The sequence below is a fragment of the Sus scrofa genome, chromosome 9 (genome assembly GCF_054392235.1).
Source record: "Sus scrofa isolate SSC_HxYL_T2T_F1_AM1 chromosome 9, Sscrofa_HxYL_maternal_Yorkshire_Landrace_v2.0, whole genome shotgun sequence".
In the NCBI taxonomy this organism is placed as follows: domain Eukaryota; kingdom Metazoa; phylum Chordata; class Mammalia; order Artiodactyla; family Suidae; genus Sus; species Sus scrofa.
This window is the reverse complement of record NC_139391.1, coordinates 89,317,166-89,339,302: the sequence shown is the minus strand read 5'-3', so window position 1 is coordinate 89,339,302 and position 22,137 is coordinate 89,317,166. Positions and strand designations below refer to the sequence as shown.

Sequence of the window (22,137 nt, the reverse complement as noted above, 5' to 3'; positions counted from 1 at the left end):
TTAAAACACTGATAAGTCATTCAACTTACTTGGATTTAATACATCCATCCATCAATACACATTCAGGAGATATTTGTTAAGTATTACCTTTGTGATGGAATTATTATAATGGTTAGGAACAGGAAATGGGAACTCTCAGATTTCAGTTTGGGTCCTGGCTTTGATATTTAAAAACTCTGTGAATGTCAGTAAGTTTTCATGTTTTCCCTGGGTAATAATAGAATTGTTACAAGAGTTAAATGAAGTATTGTATTTCAAGCACTTACCGTAATTTTGCTGCAAGGTGGATATTTAACAACTGGCAGCTGTTGTTGCTGCTGATGAAAACAATGTCACCAGTACCTAGTACTGAAACAGATACTGGAGGAAAATGGCAAATGGGACATTATCTCAGTCTTGAAGTATGTGGAGATAATCAAATAAACGAGTAATTCCGGTAGAGTTTGATGAACACTACTTTAAAGTTATAGACAGCATGGTCTGAGAACAAAATGAAAAACATAAATAATTCAGTTGCAGTATGTGATAAGATTCTCATGGTGATGATGTTTATCTTGAGCATGAGTGGTGGTTTACCTACTGAAGAATTTTGATGGAGGTCACATCAACTACAGCCAAGCAACTTGGGCCAAGGCCATTTGGTGAGAAAAAGGCTTGCCACGTTGGGGAATTGACAGTCATTCTTTACAGCATTACTGTTAAGCGAGGGTAGAAGAAGGCAAGGATCAATAGTAGAAAAATGAAAAAGTCAAGAGTAGAAAAAGATGTATAGGGAGTACATACGAGTTTGGGGGTTTATCCTTGGAGTATTATCACCAATGCCATTGAAAAGTTTGGTTTTTTGTTGTTTGTTTTTTCGTTTTGTTTTTTTTCTCTTTAGGGCCTTGCACACTGCATATAGAGGTTCCTAGGCTAAGGGTCCAATCAGAGCTGTAGCCGCTGACCTATGCCAGAGCCATAGCAATGCAGGATTGAAGATGCATCTGAGACCTACACCAAAGGTGTAGGCAATGCCAGATCCTTAACCCACTGAGCAAGGCCAGGGATTGAACCCACATCCTCATGGATGCTAGTCAAGTTTGTCAACCACTGAGCCATAACAGGAACTCCCATTGAAGAGTTTTAAGCATAGAGGCCATTTGCTTAGATTCACATTTTAATATAATCACTGAAATGGTTTTGTAAAGAAGGAATTTGTAGGCAACAGGAAACACATTGCGAATAAGAGAGAGGCTGTATTTGAGTTTAAAGATTTCTTCAACCAGTGGAAAAGCATCATACAATTCAGGTGACCCTACATCCACATTCCTAGTTTCAAAGAGTAATATAGTTTTGCTATGCAGATTAATTCTAAGTCTGAAACCATTAATTTATTATAATATTAGCAGTGCCCCAAACCTGGTTAATGTTGCTTTAGTTTTGTGGAAAAAAACTGAAACTCCTTAAGGAAATTAGGACACCAGTATTTGTAATTCTACATATTTATGTGTTTATTTATTCAGTAAATATTGTTGAGTTCCTACTATGTGTCATGTATTACAGTAGGTGTTTGACATATATCAGTGACCAAAAATATGTCATTTTCTAAATGGAGAATCAAGAAATTCTTGATTTTCTCTTAAATTTGGAATTTTAGTTTTTGCTTTTATCAACCTGAGTGACTGCCACTTTGTTTCTTTTCTTAAATTCTCAAATCTATAAGAAGAAAATGATAGCCAGCATCCTCCAGTGAATGTTATGCATAGTAAAGGAAAAATTATTTTCTCAATCTTATTTCCCATAAGTGCATAAGTGAGTAAAATTTTTTTTTTTCATTTTGCTTTTTAAGGCTGCACCTGTGGCATATTTTATTTCCCAGGCTAGGGGTCCAATCAGAGCTACAACTGCCAGCTTACGGCATAGCCACAAGAACGCAGGACCCAGCCACATCTGCGACCTATACCACAGCTCTCTGCAACGCTGGATCCTTAACCCACTGAGAGAGATTAGGAATTGAACCAGCATCTGCATGTATCCTAATCAGGTTTTTTCCTCTGAGCCACAACAGGAACTCCCAAATTTCAAATTTTAAACCGTGTTTAAGACAGGATACTAAAGGGAAAAATGTTGTCTACTATTTCAGTACTAAGTAATAAATGGGTCTTTCTCTTCCCCTTTTTATGATTCAGAACTATTTTTGAAAGGCAAACAGTAATATCATACACAAGTTTTGCTGAGGTTTTGTGGGTAATATTACAGCAAAATGTAAGTGCAAACTGTGAAGCTCATGTCATTTTCAAACATACTGATAAAATAGCAGTGAGATGAAACAAGGGAGTTGGTAAGGAATTGTGTGTATGATAGAGTTTTGGTGTTACTTTTGTAATTTGATTCCTTGATTTATATTTTTTCCCTTGAAAGTAATAAGCACTGAAGGACAAAGATATCATAAATGCCAAAAAGTGAACCTGGACCTACTAAAGATTCATTTAGTATTTTCTGTGACCCCTTTCATTCAAAATCATTCAAAATTTGCCTTATATTTCATATCACTTAGAGGTCTGCTGGTGTTAGGATAGGAAATGAGTCAAATATTTGATACAATGTTGCCTATATTTCTTATAATCTAATATTAAAACCTTAATTAAGGATGAAATAAGGGTGAATGAAGAAGTAGAACAGATTCTCCTTGACAGAAAGGCAATTTTTCTGTTGAATATATTAAGAGGAAAAGGCATTGATATAGTCTACCACCAAAGTAATTGTAGTTATTAATAGTTATTAATATATTATTGATACATAGAATTGATCATTTTACAGTGGAGATTTGTGAAATATACTATATACCAATACACTAATATACTGTTGCAAGGGGTCCCTTAGAATGTAACTGAATATCAAATGTAATTTAGGTTTTAATAATTTCTGTAAGAAGATAAAAAAGTCATAAAGATTTCCATTTATGTAATTATTATTAGGTTGCATGTCAGACTCCAGAAAAGCAAAACATCTATTAAAACAAAGGCCACTGATATTTATCAACTGTCTCCTCCATTCTATATATGCATTTCATTTACTCACAGCATCTTTTAGTATGTGTTGTTATCCACATTTTTCAGATGACGAAATTGAGACTCCATGGTCATAGAATTGTAAGTTATAAGGGGAGAATTCAAACCTCTTTTCTGTCTGTATGTTTGCTATTATACTAATATTTCACATAGCATTTTATTTATTCTGTCTTACAAAGAATAACAATGACCATGTTGATAAGATTATTAACATATATCACAATTCCTTTCTAAATACATACATTAATGGAATAAGTTATTTTTTAAAAGGCTAATCAAGAAGGCAAGCCCAAATCTCTTAACATCCTAAAAATATTCCCATTCAGAGCACTTTTATTGATGAAACTGCTCAAAACCTTGGAGGACCTGATATGAAGCTTGGTCTAACTAATGGCAGAGGTGGGGGATGATGGACGGTGGGGGCAGTTTAGCAGTGAAGTCATTAACACTGGATTTTAAAGACAAGTAAACTCTCCTTAAGTGGGAAAGGATTTGGAAGACATTCATGAATTTACCTCTGTTTAATTTTGGAGCAACAACCTTGACCTTTCTCTCCTTCCTATTCCTTCTGGTTCCCACAGCAATGCATTTTTGTGAGTTTTATTCCAGCCTTACTAGCCACTCCTTTTCAGCTAATAGAACTGATTATTTTTTTCTTCTGAACATCATTTTTCATAATGCCTCAGGCTCAATCTTCTTACTTTCCCTCTGTATCATCTACTATCAACCCCAGGCAATCTACCCTATTCTCATGGATTAAATGCTTTCTACAATGCTATTGACACAGAATTTTATGTACCCTTGAAACATAAAATTCTCCATTAAATTTCAGACTTGTATCTAATGGCCTATTCAGTGTCTAAGAGGGAAATACAAGTTTGGAAACAACAGGAGTTGTCTAAATTGGAGATGTAAATTTGGGAGACACTTATCCATGGGAATTCAATGGATAAGTGTCTCCCATATTCCCAGTATCCATGGGAACTGATGAGTTTGGAGAGACAAAGTTGGTTTCTTACATTGTTCTAACCACAGAAAAAATGCTAATATAAAACAATTTCATTACTCATATTATTACCAGACCTCCAGTTCCTTATGAAGCATCTGAGATTCACCCTTCTTCTATACCAAAGATTGATCTGTGTTAAAGTACTTCGAGATCTAACAAATGTTAAGTAATTAGAGGCAATGTAATTGAGTGAAGATGTTTCATTCAGTGTGCTCCATTTTTAATTAATGATTCAATGCTGATGTTCATGAAATCTACTCTTTTTTTGAAATATGCTTTCATTCATCCCTTCATTTGTCCATTAATTTATAATCCTCAAAATATGTTTAAAGTTGGTTTACTTTTTAGAATGTGTAGGAGTGGTAGGTGTTCTGGTTCCTATGTAGAGACTGCATTGAGGGAAGAGGCCTAGGGAGATATGCACACGTGCAAGAGTTTGAAAAGCACATCTCCACCAGATATTAACCTTCAAAGTAGGGAATCTAAACAAGGTCAGCGCTTCACCGCTACCAAATCTGAAAGCAGAGATTCAGCGGCAAAATAGTTTGTGTAACAATAATTTGAATGATTAAAGTAAAATTGTTTTTTTATCTACAGTTAAAAATAAATTCTTATAACTTTTAGCTATTTGCCTATCAAATAAATATGTGAAAATTTAACTTTTTTGGAGTGATGAAAATGTTTTGGAACTTGACAGAGGTGGTAGCAACACTACGCTGCACTAAATGCCTTTGAATTGTACACGTTAGATTAATTTTATGTTATGTGAATTTCACCTCCATAAAACAATGAAAAATAGTGTCACATGGGAAAAAAGATGAAATCAGTGTATCAGAATGTCTCTAGAAGGTAAAAACAAAAACAAAGTCCCTCTTGATATACATGTATTTCTAAAGTACTTAGAGAACAGTTCTCTCTAGCGGGGGTAAATTTTTCATAATATATCTTCTAGCCATCCTAAGTCACTGCTTAATTAAAACCTCAGATCCTCTATTATGTCTGCCTGGGAGCCTTTAATCGCCTTCTTCAGTTAATTCTGGAGCTAAGAATTCACTTGAGAGTAGCGTTGCCTTGCTATTCAAAGTTGGGAAGGTGGAAGCCAGGTGCCTTAATTTATCTGTCCACGGTCAAAAGGGCTAGCAATCTGGTAAATGCAAGAAACAGCTGGCAGAACTCAGACGGTCACTGCACTCAGAGACAGGTGGACGAAGGCTGCTAAAAAGATTTTATCCCCGAAGTGCTGCAGTGATGGCGGCTGCAGTTTCTGGATATGTTGCTAGCAAGCTTTAAGATGTACAGGGTGAACAGGTGGGTTGCACTTGACCCTCCCATGTCCCCTGGCAGAACTATAAAGAGCTTTTCTCTGGGGGAGATGCTGCATATTGTGCAGGTAAGGGTGAATTTAATCGGCCTTCCCATCTGCCCCTTTCTATAAGTCCTTTTCTCCGTTTGGAAGATCTCTGACAAGGTAGAGATGAGCAGTGAGTGGGTGTCATCACGTCCCCTTTAGCTATGCTAAGTGAGGGAACACACCCCTTTTATGGGTAAGTGCTTCTCTCATTACCTATCTCCCCTTCTTATTTTGCCCCCCATACCCCGGAATGTTTGAGAATGTAAATTATAGAATGATAAAATATGTTTTATTATTGAAATGTGATTTTTGGGCTTAAAGTATTCTGTCTTGTGTACTTATGGCATTAATATTTGGAACTATTTATGAATTTTGAATGAAAGAAAATGTAGAAAGAGTTGGTATCTTGACTCCAACTGTAGAAAGGCTGTAGTTGCTATTAAGCTGTTCCTTCCCTCAAAGCCCTTGCTCCTTATCTCACAGACTCAGATTGGGACATTTTGCTGCCTCAATAAAAGGACCCAGTTACTTTCTTTTAAGGAAATGTGATAGCATTTGACATTGTGATATACATAGTTACATATGTTTGGGTGCCCCCAGGGAGGGCACTGGAATGTTTGACAATCCTGCACGTGTTTTCAAATGTTGAAGTTCATGAACTCTAAACGACCAGGTGTCAAACGATTTTGTTTATGTGGTTTGGGAAAATTATAGTCTAAATGTAAATACAATCTAGGCAATCTTGATGTGCTGAAATATATGTAGGGCTTGATAAGACAATTACTTAATAAAAGCTTTTTTAATCATGCAAATACTACAACCTAGAACTTAGTAGATTTGTCTAAATTGGAAGTAACATAGTTTCTCTTTGACTTAGTGTGTGTCAAAACATACAAAGTCGTCAAAGTCCAAATACTTGAAGATGAGTATAACAGCCCAGATCATAGAATCTAAAAAATGTGATTATTATATTCAATGGCACACATTTAAATGACAAATTTCCCCTAAATCATTAACTCAGAACCCATAACTTCATGTTTTTTATTCAACAGCAATCCTTAAACATGAATCAGTAAGATTAATTTTGGGATTCAAAATGAAGAATAACAAGTGGGTGTGTTGAAAGTTAATGGTGGATATTTTTTTCCATATTGAGTCAACCAATTTTATAGGAAAGAACAGTGTCCGCCAAATTTAAAGAAAACAAATAAACCCCAAATAGTATGGTTGCTTTGATTCAGTTGGCACTGAGATTTTTCTAAATAAAGGAAAGAACTGGGTGGACATATATTTGTGGTGAGAACATAGATTTTTGGGGTTTGTTTTGTTGTTGTTCTTTCAGTGGGTGTGATGGATTTCTTTTGCTGTAGTAATTTGTGATGTGAATTGAATGTGGTAGAAGTGATGGCCCGTAAAAATTTTTGATGTGTATGTATTTGTGTTTATGTGTGTTTAGAGGTTATTTACTTTTCACATGAATGCAAGGATTTAAATAATGAGTACAAGCATAGTTGTTTTCACCTGGCAAAGCATGTAGCTTTAAGATTAGTGTACATTTTTATAGGGCTTCAGTTCTCTCATGTATTTTAGTGTAGATCTGCTTCTTATGATGTGTTTTCTCATGATAGTGATTCATTTAAAAAGCTAAACTAATTTTTCTCTGGATTAGTGATATATATGTATATGAAATTCATTTTGTTTAATGTGATTTATTTAAAGTAACATGAAGACTACTGTTATGTTTAGGTGAGAAATCTGAATATTGTGAGTGACTACTGAAACCACAAACTGAAGACAGGTAATATGCAGAGTGTAGATTGCTACTGTATTATCTAAGTTATGGGTATGAAAGCTCAAGTATATTTATCTACACATGCTACAATAAATCTTAACAGTAACTGGTATGCAGAGAACATTTGAAAGGTAGTCCTGGCCAGACACAAGTCATTTGGCAGTGGCCTTGCCTAGTATATATTTTCAGGCCTGTCTGCACAAAGATGCTGGCACGTTAACCATGATTTCTATTCCAGGTGATGGATTTCTATCCAAGTGAGCGAGTGACTAAATATTTTCCGGTGGAATCTAGGCACCATAAAATCACTGAGGCTGAATAAAAAAGTCGTCGACCTTTCTAAAAAGTAATTATAATAGCTTTGCGTACTACTAGGACAGAAGAAATATTTCCACTTAGATCACCAAATAATGGAATGAGTTGAACCTAATTAGAAAAAAAAAAAGTAATATGGGTATCCTGCAAATAATTATTTTTATCAGCACTAATGAATTACTGAATCTTTATGAATTTCTAGAAAACTTTTAACAGTAACTGAAAACATTGATTCTACATCCAGCTCTATCAAAGAAAAGAAATCCAGTCTGAACCCACTCAAAGCCCGTATGCCATCATCACTTCATCTGATTTATTCTACACAGAATCAGTTGAGAAACTGAACACTTTACATTAGTTTATTTGTGTTACTCTAAGCAATTAGAGAAGAATATGCCTTCCCAAGTGACACAAATGTGAATCTCCCTTTGTGGCAGGTTGTTTAAATTTACAACATAAAGCTAGCATTTCCACCTCCAATAAAATCCAAACAGACATTTAATTTTGGTGCATGACATTTCTGACTAAAATAGAGCCAGAAAAAGCTCTAGGATAACTCTTATCGTTCATGAATTCGAACAAATTGGGGATCTGTGAATTTATGGCTAGGTTTTTCTCTACTATTGTTGAAAATAGCACACATGGAAAACACACCATGGGTGTGTCGTAATTCAGCTTTAATGATGTAACACTTGGTTTCAGTCAATTGTTGGAGGGCTGCAAGTGACATTGGTTTTGTGCTTCAGACATTGCATGTAACTGAGCAATTATAATAAGGCTTTCAATAATGGCTGTTGGCGGGATATCCGCAAGTGAAGTCATAGCAATTTTGAAAGAGAAAGCTAATAAAAATACACCTGCTTGTAGTGGAAAGTGAGCCTTTAATATCTATGCTTTGAAGTTGGGTAAAGCCTTTGGTATTAACTAACAGATATTATGATGTAGGAATAACCCACTGCCTCAGGGGAGAGCGAGGTTGAATTACAACAGATTGTTATTTTCTAATCACCTACTTTTCAGTCACTCTCATGTCACAAAAGGAGAATAGAATAAGGTTTTTTTTTTTTTTTCCTGAAATATCCCAAAGATGTTACAATTAGAAAGCAAATCAATGTAATTGTAAATATACAAGCTAGCACATACATATTCCTTAAACTAGTCAATGACAATAAATAATGCTTTTTAGTGAGTTTGTTTTCATTGTCAGACATTTCAGAATGATTTGAAATTTTACATTCTACTAAATCAATTTGAGGTGATGTTCAAAGTTTTAGGTTTGCTTTATGAATTTTTCTTCCTCCTTACCTCCTTTCCTTGGCCACTTTCAAAGTCATTTATTTATAGTTCTTTACATGTAAAAAAAATAAGAAAATAAAGGTGCTTGTAAAACTTTCTTTTACATCATTTGGAGCATTGCTGCTCTCAGAAATCTTCATGCTATGGAAAATTAATTCCTTCCCTGTTCACTTGCTTCCTTCACAAATATTTGGGCTTACTTGTGGTTTACAATTACTTCTACAGAAAATTTAAAATACTGAGTCTATAGTAAATGCTGACATATTGAGATCACTGAAGGAAGAGATATTTAAGGAATAAATACAGCTGGAATTTGGAAATTCTGCAAAGAAAAATGACCATTAATTTCCATTTTACTATTAGTTTTACCATTTTCCTAATATGTATTGCAATAATATTTTAAACTATTGATTGTAATGTCTAGAGTAGTGTGGAATAATTTGCATAATCAACATTTTTCCAAGTATTTTAAATATAGATTGTTTTCTGTAGTCATTTTCTTTACAAGTCAGTATTTGAACCTATGGCAGTAACTTTTTTTTTCTTCTTTTCAATTCAATAGTGCATCTCAATAGAGAGTATCAAGTAACCCAAAGGGGATACATTAGCACTTGTCAGGGCCACATTTAACATCAACATGCTAAACACATTGAAACTTACTACCAGTTCAAAGAGAGTATATAGACTCTAAATTCCTCATTAATGTGGTAAAGAATCATCATCAAGGTGTTTGTTTTGTTGAAAGGAGGTCACATTTTATTTCTCATTTATGAAATGGACTTTGATGTTTCTTTAAGTCAGAAGGATTTTTTTCCCCCAGTTCATTTACTGTATCAATTAAGTACACTCTCAATAGAGAATATTGCACAAGAAGTCTTTTTGGTGGGAAAGGAGTAGGGTTGTTTTTTCTATAGAATTTCAGTGTGTAATTTGCATTTAACTTTGAAAGTGTATTGTTGTAGAGTCTTGACACCTGCTAGGATGAGTATCCATTTCATGCTACAAAGTGGTGCTCTGAAATAAATATCAGCAAGCTTGTTAAATTTTGTCAGCTGTATCATCACATTAGTACCCAATAATATGGTGAAATAGATTTGAGTTCAATTTTATGGTTGTATGTTTATGAGTCAAGAGTTTCTACTGCCAGAAAGGATCCAAGGATGCAAAAAGACAGACTGATCTATTTAACTTTCACATGCTGAGAAGACATTATGCAATTTATACTGTCATATGAGATACTGATATAATTCTGTGATACCTGTCAGAGAATCAAGATGTGAAAATATAGTTTTAAATACCATTATGTTTCAAAAAAGTAAAATGTATTTTGATGTTGGTATTGAATATACTATAAATAATTTTGGTAAATAATTTTCATTTTAAATAATAGTAATTATCTATTTAGCCCCTATTAAGTATTAGGTACTCTCTTGGGTCCCTGGCTTCATTTACTTTATCTCATTTCACATTAACTATTCTTAGAATTGCAAAGAATTGCAAATGGCCTTGGTTTTTTATTTTTACTTGCTCAAAGTCATATAATTAGTGAGTGGAAAAATCAGAACACCAGGTTTGAATGGGCCAGAAGCTGAAGCTGCAGTGGCAAGTGAAAGAGAAAATGATGTAAAATATCAGAAAGAGGATATAATGAGAATACATTAGAAAAAAAGTGAAAATGAACTGTACTGAATCCAGTGCCTAAAGATGTGTTCATTTTATTATTTTTTTAATTTATTTTTTATTGTTATTTCCCCCAACACATTTTTTTCCCCACTATACAGCATGGGAACCCAGTTACACATACATGTATACATAAATTTTTTCTCCCATTGTTGTGCTGCATTGTAAGTATCTGGATATAGTTCTCAGTGCTATACAGCATGGTCTCATTGTTAATCCATTCCAAAAGCAATAGTTTGCATCTGTTAACCCCAAGCTCCCAATCCCTCCTACTCCCTCCTTCTTCCCCTTGGCAACCACAAATCTATTCTCCAAGTCCATGATTTTCTTTTCTGTGGAAAGGTTCGTTTGTGCCCTATATTAGATTCCAGATATGAGTTATACCATATGGTATTTGTCTTTCTCTTTCTGACTTACTTCACTCCATATGAGAGTCTTTAGTTCCTTCCATGTTGCTACAAGTGGCGTTACTTTGTTCTTTTTATGGCTGAGTAGTATTCCATTGTGTATATATACCACATCTTCCTAATCCAGTCTTCTGTTAATGGACATCTGGGTTGTTTCCATGTCTTGGCTATTGTGAATAGAGCTGCAATGAACATGTGGAAGCACGTGTCTTTTTTTTAAGGAAAATTTTGTCTGGATATACGCCCAAGAGTGGGATTTCTGGGTCATATGGTAGTTCTATGTATAGATTTCTAAGGTACCTCCATACTGTTCTCCATAGTGGTTGTACCAGCTTACATTCCCACCAACAGTGCAGGAGGGTTTCCTTTTCTCCACGTCCTCTCCAGCACTTGTTATTTGTGGACTTATGAATGATGGCCATTCTGACGGGTGTGAGGTGGTATCTCATGGAAGTTTTGATTTTCATTTCTCTAATAATCAGGGATGTGGAGCATTTTTTTCATGCTTGTTGGCCATCTGTATGTCTTCCTTGGAGAAATGCCTCTTCAGGTCTTTTGCCCATTTTTCCATTGGTTTGTTGGCTTTTTTGCTGTTGGGTTGTATAAGTTGCTTGTATATTCTAGAGATTAAGCCCTTGTCTGTTGCCTCATTTGAAAGTATTTTCTCCCATTCTGTAAGTTGTCTTTGTGTTTTCTTATTGGTTTCCTTTGCTGTGCAAAAGCTTTTCAGTTTGATGAGGTCCCATGGGTTTATTTTTCTTTTATTCCTATTGTTTTGGGAGACTGACCTGAGAAAATATTCATAAGGTATATGTCAGAAAATGTTTTGCCTATGTGTTCATTTTAAAATTTTCATTTAACAAAAGTTCCTAATGAGACAGATTTTAGTCTCAGTGGTAATTTTAACACTTAAAATCCATTCAGTTCTTTATAAATTGTTGAGTTCTTATGAAAATCCACAACCAGGCATGGAGTAAACTCTCAATAACAGAGAGAGGAGTCCTGACGGGAAGTTAACAGTGTCCAGTGAAGATGTATATTAATTAACATTACACTAGCTACTGCAGTAGATGAACTCCAAGTATCAGTGGCTTACCATAATTGAAGTTAATTTTTTAGTCATCAAAATACTAAGATTGTTTTTGATGATGCATAGTCTTCTATGTGATCTTTTAGGAACCTAGGCTCTTTCCATCTTGTAATGTCATCTCCCTCTCCATTCTGAAGGAAGAATGGAAGGAGAGGAGAAGAGTGTCCCTTAGAGGGCTTTGGGCTATGGTGGAAACAGCGCATAACCTCCACTCCTCTTTCATTGGCAGGACTTTGTCACATGGCCATTCTTAATTTAAGAGAAGGCTGAGAAATACAATCTAGCCTAACAAGAGACAGTATGTTTTAATGAACACTTAGTTGTGGCTGCATGTTGCAAACATCTATATGATAGCACAGAAGCTCCTGAAACAGATCTTTCTATCCTTTTTTTTTTTCTGGGTTTAAGCCCCAACCTCCTCTCCACACACAATTTTAAAAATACCTACCACAATCTTTTAAAACACATACTGCGTGCTAGTCACTATATTAACCCCTTTGTTTACATTTCCTTGTTTTATTCCTGTAACATTTCCATCAGATACATTACTCACTTTATAGTTATTTTGGCTGTATAACATAACAAGCTATCCTAAACCTTAGTGGCTTAACAATATTTTCTATTCTGGTGGCTCCTGTTAGCCAGGAATTCAGCAAAGGCTTAGCTGAGCATTCCTTGTTTGATCTTCTTCTCTCTCTTGTACTAGCAGTCATATATTGGCTGGGGTTGAAGTCATCCCCAGGCTTGGCTAAGACTGGAGGTCTCACTTCCAAAGCTCGAAAGATTAAACTGGTCATGAACTTGGTAACTTCAGTTTCTCCTTGTATCAACCTCTCTTGCCTGCTTAATGGTCTTTAAAACATGGCTTCTGGCTTGCCTAGAGTGAATAGTGTAAGAGGTTAGGGGAAGCTGTAATGCCCTTTATGACCTAATATAGAAGTCACACAATATCACTTCACCATATCCTATGGGTCACAAAGGACCAATCCTGATTCACTGTGGGATGATCTTCTTTAACAATGTGAACACCAGAAGGATTGATCATTGGGGTCATTTTGCAGGTTGATTCCTATACCTCCATTTGGGAGGTAAATAAGTTGAGGCTTAAAGGAGGGTTAATTAAGTGTATTGCCCAAGGTCCCATAATTAGCAAGCCCAGAAATACACACAAGAATGTTTGCCTTTAAAATCCATGCTATTAACAATGAAAACAGGAATTTCTGTGGTGGCTCAGAGTGTTAAGAACCTGACATAGTGTCTGTGAGGATGTAGATTAGATCTCTGGCCTTGCTCAGTGGGTTAAGGTACCAGCATTTCTACAAGCTACAGCATAGGGTGTGACTGTGACTGTGGTGTAGGCTGTATCTGTAGCTCCTAGTTGATCCTTAGCCTAGGAACTTCTGTATGCCATGGATGTGGATGTAAAACAACAGCAGCAACAACAAAAAAACAATGAAAATACATTGTTTTTATAAGCAAGTAAAGTATATAAGCATGCGTTTTGCCCTGAAAAAAATGTATGTAGCCAGTAAGCACAAACAGAAGCAAATGCTACTATAAAAATTCAAATAGTTCAAATGTCAGAATTTGAAATAAAGGGAATACTTAGTCAGAAAAGCTCAAAATTTTCTTGAACTCAGTCCTAGAAATTACAACATAAATGATTGTCGAAATATTATATCACAGAGTTCCCATCATGGTGTAGTGGAGACAAATCCAACTAGGAGACATGAGGTTGCAGATTTGATTCCTGGCCTCAACCAATGGGTTAAGGATCCAGCATTTCTGTGAGCTGTGGTGTAGGTTGCAGACGTGGCTCAGATCCTGAGTTGCTGTGACTGTGGCATAGGCGGTGGCTACAGCTCTGATTAGACCTTTAGGCTGGATAACTCCATATGCCATGGGTGCAGCCCTATAAAGAGAAAAAAAATTATATTTCATACATACAGTTTATATTACTAAATCATCAGTCCTTTTTGATATTGAAATTAGAGCAGGAAGGTCTAGATGAGGGCTAGTTAGGGTTGAAATTCAACATATACCAAAAATCTCTTTCTGAAATCAGAACAATTACTCCTTTTATCAAGTTAGAGTTAACTTTTATCAATCTGTTTTTGTTTTTGTTTATTTATTTATTTTTTTGCTTTTTAGGGTTGCACCTGCGACATATGGAGGTTCCCAGGCCAGGGGTTGAATCAGAGCTACATCCACCAACCTATGCCACAGCCACAGCAACGCCAGATCTGAGCTGCATCTGCGACCTACACCACAGCTCACAGCAACACTGGAATCTTAACCCACTGAGTGATGTCAGGAATTGAACCTGCATCCTCATGTATTCTAGTTTGGTTTGTTAACCCCTGAGCCATGACGGGAACTCCTTATCAATGGTTTTAAGTGAAGTGCATGCAATTTAACTGTGAGCCTAGGATTGTATTTTCTTAGGCTATTTGTAAATAGGTTGGCAGACAGATGTTTTTGTTTTATAACACTCTGAAATAATCTAGTTTATCATTGGTGATTACAATGAAAATAATGTGGTGTTTAAAAATTAATAGTCTTGGAGTTCCCATTGTGGCTTAGTGGGTTAAGAACCTGATATAGTGTCTGTGAGGATGCAGGTTCAATCCCTGGCTTCGTTCAGTGGGTTAAGGATCCAGTGTTACCACTAGCTGTGGCACAGGTTGCACATCTGGCTTGGATCCAGCATTGCTGTGGCTGTGGCATAGGCCTCAGCTACAGCTCCTATGTGACCCCTAACTGGGAACTTCCATACATCACAGATATGGCCCTAAAAAGAAAAAAAAAGTCTCAAAATCAGTTAAGAAATTGCCCTATAATGTCTTGTCATTAAATTTAAAATAAGGGGTGGTAGGCAATTCTATACCTTAGTGACATTTCCCCCTCCACCAGTCCATGGACCACTTGAGCATAAGATATATATCTTTTATTTTTAGTCCTCTGACATAAAGCACAGGGTTAATACTACATTAACTAAAGTGAGCTGCATCTTCACTCTCTACCAAACTCAATAAGGAGAAGGCATTCATGGAAATGAAACTCCCTTATGCTCCTCCAGCAAATAGCATCCAAATGCCCAGAGGTGGGTTTGAATCCAAAGCTACCATTCCCAATCCCATGACTACTCTGTTTCCTTTTCTGTAAATGAGGAAACAGGCATGTCAGGTTTGAGAGGATTACATATGATAATGAAGGAAACATACCTAATACAGATATCAATATCAATATCTATCACAGATATCGTGACAACTATAGTGATAACTGTACAAAATGATAACTATACAAAAATGGTACCTGCTAGTTGCTAGGTTATTCCTTTTTGAAATTGAAGGTATATTTGAGTTGTTCTATCATTTTCATTTCAGAAACAAATATTTTTCCATCAAACAAATATTCTTTGTTTACCCACCTCCAGGGTACTTGAGGATAGTCAGTGTCTTGTCACACTTTTTAGGAGCTTCCAATTAGTCATTCACATTTTCTCCCACTGTGTTATCAAACTTTAACTGGAGATCCTCATTACCTGTCTTCTTATATTTCTGAAAATTTTAATAACTTACTTTTATCAGCAGTGATTTAATTTATTGAAAGAAATACTTAGTGGGCCTAACTATGTGCCAGGAATTTTCTTAGGTTCTAAAGATATACCAAAAACAATACAAGCAAAAATCAATGAGTTCCTGCTGTGGTGCAACTGGACAGCAGCCTCTCGGCAGTGCTAGGACTCAGGTTCAATCCCCCACCCAGCACAGTGGGTTAGGGATCTGGCCATGGTTCAGATCTTGTCCCTGGCCTGTGAACTCCACATGCAACAGGGCAGAAAAAGAAGAAAAAACAAACAAGCAAAAATCAAAGCCCTCAGGGAGGGCTCTCTCTACATTTTGATCAGAGCCCTCTCTAGGTTTTGGTAGAGAGACTGTAGAAATTGGTGAATGAGATATATATAGTGTGTTACATAGTGATAAGTCAGATATGAGGAATAACAAAACAAGGGAAGTGAAGAGGGAACTGGGAAGGAAGAATTTCAAGGGATATATGTGTTCTGGGCAAGATTTGAGTGAACACCTAAAGGAGGTACAGAGGCAAATTATACTGTTATTTTAGAATCCAGGCAGAGGGAGAGGATGATTCTAAGCCCTGTTTTAGGAGAAGGATTGGTGTGTTCAAGAAAGATGGAGAAGAGCCATGTGACTGGAAAGGACTGATGAAAGGAGAGAGAAAAAGGTGCATCAAAGAATTAACGTGGGACCAGAGCTCATCAAGACTTGTTGACTAGTATGAGGAATCCATGTGGTATGACTTAACCTTTCAAAAATCACTCTAAAACCTAATTTTAAATGGAAGATTGATTGACTACTTTGGAATACAAATATAATGAGCTTCCTTTGCCTGTCTAAAGCCCTCGATGACTGCTTCTGGGCATCAGGCATGGTATAATAAGATCCTTTTTGATTAGCTTCTCCAACATCAGATTTTTCTTTCAGTTGTACTGTTATCTTCCTTTCTGAAGGTTTACATTTTTCATAGTTTACTCTAGACTGAGCACAGGCTACTCATGTGGGGAATATCTCCTTTCCTTGATCTTCAGTGACAACCCTTTTCTTCATTTGGCTGAATTTTTAATAGCTTAAGAAATCAGCTTATCATTGTCTCATGGTAGCCTGTCCTTTCTCCCTCTTAAACTTCCTATATATATATATATATCCCAAACATAGATAATGTTCATGTAGTGTTTCAGAGGCTAAATAAAAATACAATTTAAAATATTTAATTTATATTTCCTATATCACTGTGCTAATTGTCTCTTCTAGTCTTTTTAAATTAAACTCCTAAGTTGCATTAATGGATATGCAACCTCCTTAACTCAGTGGCTGACATAGTGTAAGTGCTGAACGAATGAACTTTGCTTATGAGCAAGTGAAGCTCCAGGAAGATGCCTTAGGCTCAATCTGGTCATTCCCACACTTGCTCCTTCCTGTTCTTTCTGGTATCCAGGTTTAAATACTCTTTTTGGTAGCTGACACAGTCTTCCTATCCCAAGATGTTTTTTTCTCCCCCAACAGTGATTTCTCCCTTTCCTCTGAACCCTAACCTCAAGCATTTTTCATTTTTAGTGTTCTTTCTACTAAAACAGAAAATATCATTTAGGTGACCTTTGTAGAGAAGTCAAAAAGCATTTCTTCCATACATGGTTAAGTTGAGAGCAACAGAGCTGAGTTGCAACCTGCATTCTATGCAGGTAACTGGATTTTCTCTTAAGTTAAGAGGCTCATTTTCCTGTACAATGGTTTCATATCACAACATGGGATTTGGTTCATTGCCTCAGCAGAATTACAAGTACAAAACATCATGAACTTTCAGGATTGATCAAAATCAATTGAAATAATTTACATGAAGAGTACAAATGCCAAAATTCTATTCTCTGGAAAGTTGCAAACTTTCCGGCAGTTCACAAAATCTTTCCTGTCTTGGTCCTGGGATTACGGTTTTTGAATCTTTTCCAAGATAATATCTGGCAGTCTGACCAGTTGAGTTATTGAAGGCAGGATGCACCAAATCTCTGTTTTTTTTTTTTTCTTTCCAACTATACCTTTGCACATAGAAACCCTTCTTCTATGACTAGTCTACTTCTCAGAGGCCTGTGGATGCAATCCACAACAAATGGATGGTATCTGTTTGTCTCAAATAGCCTATTTGTATTTTTGAATTTGATATCCATTCCAAAGGGGTGTTTCTAGAGTTTTGTCATCTTCTCACAAGAAAGAAGGCCACTTCTTTAAACAAAATCATTGTAACCACATGTAAGAGATATTATATGATTAAAATCAAGAACAAATGTTTCATATGACCAGTAGGTTCCTAAAAAATTAGAAAAATTGAGGTAGAATAATATTAAAACATTATTGATAATTATACAGAAGCTATTACAGAATAGATGGAATATGGAGAAGCAGGCAAACAAACAGGTAAATAGGTCTCTGTGTTTTGTGTGCTGGAGACTCTATGCTCAGGAAAGAGGACTCTAAAGGGAAGAAATAATGTCTACCTTTAATTAATTTACATTTTGCCAAAATACTACAGTCAAAAAACACCTATTTCCACATCCCCCATTCATACTATACTGCTCACATGTCAGTTTCTAAGTAAGCAAGTAATAGCTAAATGTAAACTTAATGAGAATTTTGCCATATAGATGCCTGGGCTCCATCTAGTGGCAGAAGGTAACTGTACGTTTTGACCATTTTCCCAAAGAGTCTTTAAAAAAAATTTAATGGAGTTTACATCTTGAGAGCATTATGAATTAAGTTCCATATTCTTTCTAAGAAACAGTAGCATTCAAGGTTTAAAAGTTATTTCCACCATTTCCGTTTGTACCATTTTCATCGAGAACGTTTTTTTCTGTCTGCTTTACAAAATTTGACCTAAATAGTAATTGCGGTGAATATCCATGTGTGTGAGATTTTATTCTTTTGGTTTCTTACTTTTTTGTCACTCAAGAGGATATATAGAAATTACAGATCAATCAAGCTAAGACGTCATAAACTGACTCATAGTTCAAGACACAATGATAAAATTTGTGAACAAAAAAAATAATAACAAATCAATGAAACAAAGATAGAATTCCAGAAATTTAGAATTGGATGAATAATCTAAGCTGACAGGCTAAAAGTTAAATGTGAATTAGTTACATACAATACTGTATTTTCAATTTAAGCATTTTACATCTTACATGCTACTTTGAATGTTGTGTTTTTATTTTTCCTACTTTAACAGCTTTTATTTATTTATTTATTTATTTATTTATTTATTTATTTATTTATTGCTTTGTAGGCCCTCACCTGTGGTATTTGGATGTTCCCAGGCTAGGGGTCAAGTCAGAGCTGTAGCCACTGGCCTACACCACAGCCATAGCAACACAGGATCTGAGCCACATCTGCCACCTACACCACAGTTTTCAGCAATGCCAGATCCTTAACCCACTGAGCGAGTCCAGGGATAGAACCTGCATGCTCATAGATGCTAGTCAGATTTCCACTGTGCCATGATGGGAACTCCAGCTTTTTCTTAAATATATTTTAAAATCCTGATATATTGTCACTTGCCTTTGTACACATACATGTGACTGTGTGTGTATGTGTGTGCAGAATGTTTTACTCTTTATTAGATTAGTTTTGATGTGAATTGTGAGGGAAGTTAGTTTAAAAACAATTATCTTGTAAGATTTTTTTTATGGCCACATCCATAGCACATGGAAGTCCTGGGCTTGGGATCTAATCTGAGCTGCAGCTGTGACCCACTCTGTAGCTGCTGCAAAGCTAGATGTTTAACCCTCTGCACTGCATGGAACATCTGTGCATGAAACCTATAGCTCTGCAGTGACCTAAGCTGCTGCAGGTGGATTCTTAACCCACTGTGCCACAGCAGGAACTCCTCTTGTGAGTTTTTTATACTCAGTTTTTGTCTGAGATGCCTTTAAATTTTATTTACGTAATATTTATTGAAACTGATAAACCCATATTGACAGGTCATGATCACCCAAAGTTCATAATTTGCATTAGGGTTCACTCTTGATGCTGTACATTCTGTGGGTTTGGATGAATGTGTAATGTCATGTATCCATCATTTTATTACCCTTCAAAGAATCTTCACCATTCTAAAAATTCTCTGTGCCAGAGAATTCTCCTTCATCCTTCTCTCCTAACCCCTGGCAACAACTGATCTTTTTACTATCTCCATAGTTTTTCCTTTTCTACATATTTGTTTTGTAAATATTTTCTCCCAGTCTATGGCTTACTTATGTTATCATTCCCTTGATATTGACTTCCACAGAGCAGAAAGCCTGATGATAGTAGCTGAGGGGCAGGTTACTGCGGTGGGTGATAAGCACAATTATTTGATAGACACCTTGGCCTAAACTAGTTTTTCTTCTTCCAACAAAAGGACATCTTTTACTTTCTCTACAAGTTTGGAAAATGGGGAGAAATATGAAAGTAAATATAATTCCAAGTTTTTCCTTCATACAATTCCAAATGCTTCTGACTAGCACTCAGTGTTTTGGTGATAACATTGTCATTTGCTAACTAACTGCATTTCCCAACAATGATTTCATTTTAATCAAGTCTCCTCAAAGTCCACAAACAAGCCATACTTAGGCTTTCTTTATTCCTTTATCAAAAAATCCCCACTTTTATGCATTGACTACAGATAAATGAACTTAAAGCCATTAAGCATATATTTTACAGCATCCCTATCTGTTTTGATAATATCAGTAAAGTAAGTACAAAATCCTAAAAACATGTAGTTCAGTACCATGGGGCTGTTTTCTTGTCACCCATTGAGTAGCTGCTTTAAAGCCTAGCATGTGGAAGCATGCTTTCCAATCATACAGTGCTTTGCTCTGGTAAAAGTCACAAACTCCAAGCTCAAGAAAGAGCCCAGAATGATCTTTGAATATCTAAGTTTTTTTTTTTTAATATAAATACTCTAAAAGAATGGGAGTGTTTCACTATTCTACCTGAATATTTCCTGAATAGGAAATACCTTTTTCCATGCGAGGCTTCTGTAGCCTGGAATCAGAAATACATTGATTGGTTAAAGAAAGAAAGCAGAAAGAAAAACAAATGTTTTAAAATAAAAGTAGAAGGATCGGTATAATTTGACAGCATCTCAACTACCATCTCCGTATTAAATGGTTATATATTATATACTGTATTCTTACTCTCATTTTTTTTTCTTATCCCTTTGAAAGGAAGATAATGGGATTTTTCTCCATGATGGTTATTTTTCCCTAGTCTGCCTTTCTCTAATTCTTTCATATCAAAGAATTAAAAAACAAAACAATGCAAATACACTAGCAAAATCTTGAACAGTCAGAATTATTTGTTTCTGATTATTGGAACATTTTCTTAAGGTAAATTAATTGTATCTATTTGTGGAGATGATTTAATAAATTTGTCCCGTTTTTAATTCTACTATGAAAAGCAAGATGATTCTGTACTAATGCATTTGCTTACTGTCTTTTTATGTTAGAAATGTAAAATAATTCTAAATACTCCAAAGATGGCACATTTTTTGAAGTTTGTTTATTTAAACATTAGGTATGCCTAATTTCCATCCTTTAAATTTTTTTTTTTTTTAGTTACACAAATTGATCTTCACAGTTGTATATATGTGGCCTATTATTTTCTTTATACAGGATTAAAGTTAATATAGTATGTTTAAATTAGATTTTACCAGTCTTGATAACTTGTGTTTTCATTCTCATCACCACTTATTGACCCATTCCTATCTCAATTGGTATTATCTGTCAGTTTTCCATTAAGATTCATAAAGTATATTTGATTTTTCATGTGATAGCTGATAATGATGTGTAACTTGACATCTCATTTTTTTATTAATCATATATTTCTATTTAATAAGGAAATAAAGTTTCCTGTAGTAATTAGAATTTTTAAAAGAGCCTAACCCATTTTGTTTAGTTTACTTACATTTTTCAAGAAATTTTTATTCTAGAAAAACCAGTAGGAAAATAATATATTTTGAATAAACCCCAGATTTTCCATTGTCATAGCTCAAGATTTTTGACTATGAAGAGAGGGTCTGGTATGAAGGTTGAAGTAAATAAAAATGGCCAGCTCACTATTCTGTGGAGAATAATAACCAATCTTCCTGTATTTTTGGAATCTCCTTGAGTTTGAGTTATAGGAAAACAAAAAGTATTGAAGCAAAATCTCAGGTCTCACTTGTCTTTCTTTACTCTATTAAAGTTCAAAGTTGATTTTTATTGAGTACATGTCTTCTAAGTGTAGCAATGATATATGTCTTTTAGAACTATGTCGATCTTGCACTGTTAAATGCAAAACTTCAAGCAAATTGTCTTATGTACAAATGCAAACTGTAGAGATGAGAGTCCTTTCTTTATATCATGCCACTGTCTTCTGCACCCTAACCTCAATTCAAGAAAACCCTCAAGAGCTCCGATTTTAGTTAATTTTGGGCACCTCTTGTTTGGAGGTGATGATGTATTTATAAATATTGGTTGCCGACAGAGCCTTGCCATTTTTTCATAGAAGAATATATCCTACTTGGAGACCTTTAGTGCCAGATATGTTTGGAATATGGCATA

General features: G+C 35.4%; 1 protein-coding gene across 7 annotated transcripts in view; it reads left to right on the top strand.

The window, feature by feature from the left end:
* The window catches only part of AGMO (alkylglycerol monooxygenase), a 668,498-nt gene that overhangs the window by 224,483 nt on the left and 421,878 nt on the right, over nucleotides 1-22,137 (top strand). Inside the window, exon 13 of one of the 7 annotated variants that reach the window (XM_084977163.1) lies at nucleotides 3,099-3,131. The exons of the other annotated variants lie outside the window; for them this stretch is intronic. Within the exon in view, the coding sequence (XP_084833289.1) occupies nucleotides 3,099-3,131 (33 nt within the window). The remainder of the gene's footprint in view (nucleotides 1-3,098; nucleotides 3,132-22,137) is intronic. 7 annotated transcript variants of the gene reach the window in all.